The 7,254-nt window shown below is 44.7% G+C and overlaps 1 protein-coding gene across 1 annotated transcript; it reads left to right on the plus strand.

Moving 5' to 3' along the window:
• The first annotated feature begins 388 nt into the window (after nucleotides 1–388).
• LOC137907429 (tyrosine-protein kinase fyna-like) lies at nucleotides 389–5,181 on the plus strand. Its single transcript, XM_068751764.1, has 11 exons — nucleotides 389–635; nucleotides 1,397–1,493; nucleotides 1,673–1,771; nucleotides 1,972–2,075; nucleotides 2,416–2,565; nucleotides 2,675–2,839; nucleotides 3,686–3,865; nucleotides 4,102–4,178; nucleotides 4,289–4,442; nucleotides 4,627–4,758; nucleotides 4,973–5,181. Exons 1-11 carry the CDS (start codon nucleotides 389–391, stop codon nucleotides 5,179–5,181), a joined length of 1,614 nt encoding a protein of 537 aa, XP_068607865.1.
• Nucleotides 5,182–7,254: the final 2,073 nt, after the last annotated feature.

The raw sequence follows: 7,254 nt of genomic DNA on the forward strand, positions 1-7,254 counted from the left end.
TAGAGATAAGAGTCATTTTAATGGGCAGATTGCCTCATTCATTGCAGTAAATGCTGCACGTAAAACCATAATGAATTGTTTCGCTGCAAGTCCTGGGCATGAAGTATTTCACATCAACATCGACGTTTGAACACGCTCGCCACGGTCCTCGTATTATCCTCGGGCTTCAGCCCCGTCCTGTTGTTCTCCTCTGCATGATCAGCAGCGGCGTTTCAAGCGTCGGGTTTAATCTCAGCCTAATTGAAAGACTTTTCATAAGATTCTAGCCCGCAGAGGGAGCGTTGAACTAATGGAGCATCGACTCACGGTTTCCCCCAACGGAGTCGACTTTTACTTCACCCATTTACTAATTCCGTCTCCGTCTCTTTCCACCTGCAGAAAGTAGAGAATGGGTTGTGTCCAATGTAAGGATAAAGAAGCAGCAAAACTCACGGACGATCGGGATGCCAGCCTGTCTCACAACTCGGGGTATCGCTATGGGTCCGACCCCACGCCACAGCACTACCCCGGCTTTGGGGTCACCACCATCCCCAACTACAACAACTTCCACAGCGGCGCCACACAGGGGGTCACCGTGTTTGGAGGAATCCACACGTCCTCGCAGTCTGGGACGCTTCGGTCTCGGGGGGGAACGGGTAACGGCAAATATGTTTTTTTGCTACAATACCGCGCTCCTGTCTAAAGTACCTTTTACTTGCAACAGCACGTATGCATGCGGGTCAGTTTAGCAAAGCGTCAGGTCCAGAAGTATGAAGAAAGAGCCTTCCTTTTCTAAATGCCAAAATGTCAACGTGTTCTCTTAGAGCAGAGCGACACTAGAACATTGTAATTCTGTCTCTCGACAAGTTTCAAATTAAAGAGAGGCCAGTTAAAAGAACACGAATGTCCAAGTGAACACTAGTCAGCTTGTATGAATAAGGACTGACCCGAGGAGGACAGCGCTGCACAACGTTTGTGTTTGAGAGACAGTGAAGGATTCAGCGAGGACGGAGCGGAGGCCTCGTCAGGCCCCTCCGGTCTTTGTGAGGTCCGTTCGGTAAAATTCAGCGAATTGTGTTTTAAGGATTTTCCCGGGACGAATGAGATCATATCAGAAAATGAAATCATTCTACAGTTTCAGCCCCATTAAGAGATGCCAGGACTCCAGGGCAGGTCCAGATCAGCCTCACCGTCCCCAGAGGACTCTACATCCAGTTATGAATTCAATGCTGGTCGGTTGGTTGGCTCACTTGCAGGATTACGCAAAAAGAAATCCTCTTAAATGGATCGACACAAATGTTGCTAGCAGGGCAACAATACAACCCACTGCATATTATAATAGAAGCAAATAAAACCTTTCATCCATGCACTCTGCCTCCTCTAATTGTAACGGCGGTGTTTTATCCTCGTCCTGCAGGGGTGACTCTGTTTGTGGCTCTTTACGACTATGAAGCCCGGACCGAGGACGACCTCAGCTTCCGGAAGGGGGAGAGGTTCCAGATCCTTAACAGCACGTAAGTATGGGAGGCAGACGCTGCTAAAGGCACATGGGCCTCTCTCCGCTAGTCCTGATCCGGGTTATCGTAATGTTTAGTGTCTATTTGTGACTGCATCACATATCAGAGCTGATCGCCCTCTCTTATTATTCCATCCTGCCTTCATTCTTCCTCTCTCTTTATCATTCTCTCCCCAGTGAGGGAGACTGGTGGGAGGCTCGATCTCTCACTACAGGTGGAACCGGTTACATTCCCAGCAATTATGTTGCTCCAGTAGACTCCATCCAAGCCGAGGAGTGAGTAGTAAAACACTTTTATGAGCTCACACACATTCCCCGATGCACAGCAGCTTAATCAGCACGTCACACACACATCTGAGGTCGCTCCTCTCCGACGTAGCAGCGAGGCCGAAATACTCCTCATGGTTTTATTTAGATGACGTATACTATCATAACTTTGATTCCTTGTGGGGTTGTTTTCTTATTATTTTTTACAGCTGGTATTTTGGTAAACTAGGCCGAAAGGATGCAGAGAGGCAGCTGCTCTCCAACGGAAGCGCCAGAGGCACTTTCCTCATCCGCGAGAGTGAAACTACCAAAGGTACTCGGACATCCAACAAACTGCCATGGTGAATGACTTGGAGTATGGAGGAAATACATGCGTGAATAAGCAAATATGCAGGATCATCCTGCTGAAATGTGCTTTGTCGTTTGTAAAAGCCATTTACTTACTGAAAAACGTGCAACGTGGACGGAGAGCGCAGCTATAAACTCTGATTGAGGTCACGCTCCATGTTCATTGCTATGAGTATTTGCACTGCGTGTGCATCATCATGTACTCCCCACGTGTTCTGCGATTTCTAAGCCTTACCAGATGTTTTGCTATAATCGGCCTGAATCTGTCTCTTTTTCTTTCAATGGCTCTGTTGTGTCCGTTCCAGGGGCCTACTCTCTATCCATTCAGGACTGGGATGAAATCAAGGGAGACCATGTCAAACACTATAAGATTCGCAAGCTGGACAGCGGCGGCTACTACATCACCACCAGGGCCCAGTTTGAGACACTCCAGCAGCTCGTACAGCACTACTCTGGTGAGACGCTCGGGACGTGATTAAAATCGAGCTGATTTTCCTCTTCAGAATATAACAGTGTCCTCTGGTGTTATCTTACTTCATCTAAACATCTCAACGCTCGATCCAGCCAGGGCTGCAGGGCTGTGCTGTCGACTCATCGTGCCGTGCCACAAAGGCATGCCTCGTCTGACCGACCTGTCCGTCAAAACCAAAGACGTGTGGGAGATCCCGAGGGAGTCTCTGCAGCTCATCAAACGCCTTGGCAACGGCCAGTTCGGAGAGGTCTGGATGGGTGTGTATCTCTCTGCCGTCGTCTTTTTGGCGTGGAAGAGGAAATGGACAGCTGTGAGCCGTGTTGCGAAACATGCTGTATGTGTTGGATCATTCAAAAGTGAGACCGAGCCGAATCGAGGCGAATTCGTCGTCAATTATTTCATTTAGAAATTTCGATTCTGGAGAGACCTCTGAATGGAGTCATCGTCCTTTTTGACTGAACCTCCCATGAGTTGAATCTGGCATTTTTCCTGCTGGACATGTCTCTTCTAAACGCTGCTCAGGCACATCCTGTAGTTATTGTAGTTTAGCTTCACTTCAATTAAGCGTGTTTCCTTCCACATTTAGTTGTGTAAACTCTCTGTGTGTGTCTGATCTGCTGCGATCTGATCACGTCGGTACCGCAGACATGCGTCAAGTCCTTAGAAAAACATTGTCTCGCATTAAGTCCATAAATGGAAGCTTGTTTTTGTCACAAAAGCTAAAATAAAGTTTTTATTTAGCATTTTTTTCCCCCCTCAATAACATAGGAGTTCAGAATGCAGGGAGATGTTTGTCATCAATAAATAAACTTCCATCTTAGTCTTAAGGGTCCATGAATGTTAAAGAAAGTTATCAGTTGTACACTTTGAAATTTTAACTCATATTTTATTTTTGAGTTATGGGATTATTCTGGCTTTACTATATTTATTTCTACCTAATAGCAAAAAATGCAAGCGTGTGCGTTGGTGCAACTTCGCTCAGCGTGTTTTTGCAGCAGCCGAGCGGATGCACCGTCGCTAAATGGCTCCTGCTTAAACGTTAATATGCTTGCGTTTTCTTCCTCTCCTCTTTCATTCTGTCATTTTAACGGCGAATACCTCAGGGACGTGGAACGGTACCACCAAGGTGGCGGTGAAGACTCTGAAGCCCGGGACCATGTCTCCCGAGTCGTTCCTGGAGGAGGCCCAGATCATGAAGAAGCTGCGACACGACAAGTTGGTGCAGCTCTACGCCGTGGTGTCCGAAGAACCCATCTATATTGTCACTGAGTACATGTGCAAAGGTAGACTATGGATATTGCATACGCTTCTGTGCATCCACCTACACAGCGTGCTCATGATTTATGCAGTGGCATTGACAGTTCTGTGTATGTCTTACTTTTATACAGCAGAGATCCTCACACAGCAATAACAAACAAATACAAATCTGACACAAGAGCAGGGATTCCAGAAGCGATGCCTCATCGGTTCCAGTGAGACAACAGATCTTATTTCTTCTTCTTCTGTTTTTCTTTTTTAGGGAGTTTGCTTGACTTCCTGAAAGACGGAGAAGGACGAGCCCTCAAACTGCCAAACCTAGTGGATATGGCAGCTCAGGTTTAAATAATTAACAGAGATGAAAAAAAAAATAAACAAATCGTTCTTATTTCATCATTAAACTGTTCAAGGATGCAATAGTCATTGGAAAAATCAACTTCATTTCCCAGGTGGCAGCAGGCATGGCATATATTGAGAGGATGAACTACATCCACAGAGACCTGCGATCCGCCAACATCCTTGTTGGAGAAGGTCTGGTGTGCAAAATCGCCGACTTCGGTCTGGCCAGGCTCATTGAAGACAACGAATACACAGCGAGACAAGGTGCGGGAGGCCTTGAGGCCGGGTTGCACCAGTTTTCAAATCCTTGTGTGACATCCATTTGTAGTTGAAAACTTTATTCTTGCGCGAATAAAGACGACCCCCGCCCTACTTACTGCTTTGAAATGGCACAAATGTGGCTTTACGTTGTGAAAATTAGAAATTCATGCATCTGAATTTCTTTTAGGTGCAAAGTTCCCGATAAAGTGGACGGCTCCTGAGGCGGCGCTCTACGGGAAGTTCACCATCAAGTCAGATGTGTGGTCGTTCGGCATCCTGCTGACAGAGCTGGTGACCAAGGGCAGAGTGCCCTATCCGGGTGAGTGTGTCCATCCATGGATAGGGTCATCCCTTCTTGACCGTAGGCCACTGCTTGTGTTTGATTGATGCAGCTCGCACGCCAAGTTTGAAGTAGATCAAATGTATTCAAGTTAGCAGAATTCAAATTTAAAGGAGACTGTAATGGTTGCGCTGCTATTGTGCAAATGGGTGTTTGTCCACCTTTGCCTGAGTCTCTGTGTTCCTCTTTCCAGGCATGAACAACCGTGAGGTGCTGGAGCAGGTGGAGCGGGGATATCGGATGCCGTGCCCACAGGACTGCCCCATATCCTTGCATGAGCTGATGGTGCAGTGCTGGAAGAAAGACCCAGAGGAGAGGCCCACCTTTGAGTACCTGCAGGCCTTTTTGGAGGACTACTTCACTGCCACAGAGCCACAGTACCAGCCTGGAGATAATCTCTGAGCAGCGCTGCCTTTTCCTTCATGTCATGTTACTGGCTGCCCTGCAGAGGGAGTCAGACCCCACCTATTTCCTCATCCTGCGTCACTCTTAAGAACTCATTTACGGTACTCTTTGACTTCCAAGCTTCATTCTGCAGGGACCGTGCAGCTCTGGCAGCGTACAGACGTTCAAATCAAAGGATGCTTTGGAGGAAGAGGGGCCGCTTAGTTAAAAACGACTGCCATCCATGACTGAAATGAGTCGCATCGTTTAATTTGTATGTAGTGTAAATATGAATTGCTTGTTGATTTATTTCTTTTTTTTGGGGGGGGGGGGGTCATTTTATATTACTTTTGATATTTTGGAAATGTGCGAATTTTTTTTTTTACTCCAAGGTTATTTCAGATTCGCAGATCATAGAAAAACACGCAAAGCTAACAGCAGATGATGACTTGTGACAATAATTTTAGGAATGGTAATAGTTCGAAATCTTACGATGAAGTATCTCGGAAAGCTTTTTTTTTCTGGAAGTCTACCTACCTTTTTTTACAAGGTTAATATAACAATGCTTCTCTCCTCTTCTCAAGGAACTTAGATGTACTATAACACCTGTTCTTGCCTTTTCTTGTTTAGTAATATTCTTATAACGTAATGGAATGCCTTCATGCTTTCTACACATTAACTTCATGCATCATGGACTCTTACATTCAGACTTGTACGCCATCTGCACTAATTGTAAGTGCATTCATCCCATTTTAGCTTCAGCCAATGATTTATTGATAGGCCTAAAGTAACTTTTAGTTCCTGCTTCTTGTAGTTGACAAGGAAGATGACATTCTCTCCAACTGTAACCACCGTTCGGCTGACTGCTTATTATACTGGCGATATTTTAAAGTGTGCGTTGAATTATTGTATGGCATTAGGCTGTGTAAGGCGTTTTGTCTCTTTGCTTCAGCTGCCAAACATACAACCTGCCACTCACATGGCAGGAAGTGAAGTGTGCGTTTGCCCTTTCAAAATGTGTATCTAACATATTTTTTTTAACGAGACCAAACATGTTTAATTTTTTTTTTTTTAATTCTCAGCATTTATCAGTTTAATGCTGATAAAACGTGACATTTTTATCATCCTGAAGTGTCAAAATTCTCCCTGGGTGAGAAATTCCATCTCAGGCTAAGACTGGGATGGAAGACTTCACTGCTATTTCAGTGTGTCTAAAAATTAGCAAAAACTTCCATTTCAAATCGCTTTGATTTGTAGATATACAGAAAGCTAGTTTGGTCTCTACATTATTTATTGTCTGTCTGTCACTTGTGCACAACTGGTTTTGAAATAAACAATCTTGCCATCACCACATTGTGTATTTACATGAACATAACTGTAATATTAGTTTGCTTTTAAGAATAATCCATTTATTCCTAAACCATGAATCATCCCCTGATCCTTAAATCGACCGTTGTGTTCCGGCTTCTGTCTGCTTTAGTTGAATATGTTTACCCCCCAGAAACACGGCAGAAGAATCATGACCTGCATGAATCAATCATCTAAGCATAAAGAGACACTCCTGCGTGTTTATGAGCTTGGTTCTCTGGGTAAAAATCACTCGAACCAGTCCAACCAGACTGGGATCGTGATTAATGTTGCAGTAAACGGAGCTTCAAAAATGTGTTCCACAATATCTTGATTATTGACTGATGTTTATGGAATTTGACACAGTCATGTAGGGTGGGGACCTCTGTCTATCTTTATATTTATCATTTTCAAAAGGGTCGATGGGAATAATGAGTTGTCTTTGCCACTAAGATCTGATTCCGATTCCTTTGTGTCTCTTCACTGCTGAGCGTACAATCATGCTAAGGGCGCTTTTGTTGTTTTCTTTACTGAAAATGGAAACAACTGCTGAATTATTCTGATTCCTAACGCAAACAAATGCAAAATAAAAGTTCTCAGTCAGTTTCAGCTTTAGACTTTTGAATTAAATGTAATTTTCAAGCAGTAGATGACTCTGAAATATTTTCAACAGCCTTCAACCTTGATCATCATCGCCGTCAGTCCACTGCACGAGGCAGACATTGAGAGTTCTGCGGTGGACAG

Source organism: Brachionichthys hirsutus, chromosome 18 (assembly GCF_040956055.1).
Source record: "Brachionichthys hirsutus isolate HB-005 chromosome 18, CSIRO-AGI_Bhir_v1, whole genome shotgun sequence".
Taxonomy (NCBI): Eukaryota; Metazoa; Chordata; class Actinopteri; order Lophiiformes; family Brachionichthyidae; genus Brachionichthys; species Brachionichthys hirsutus.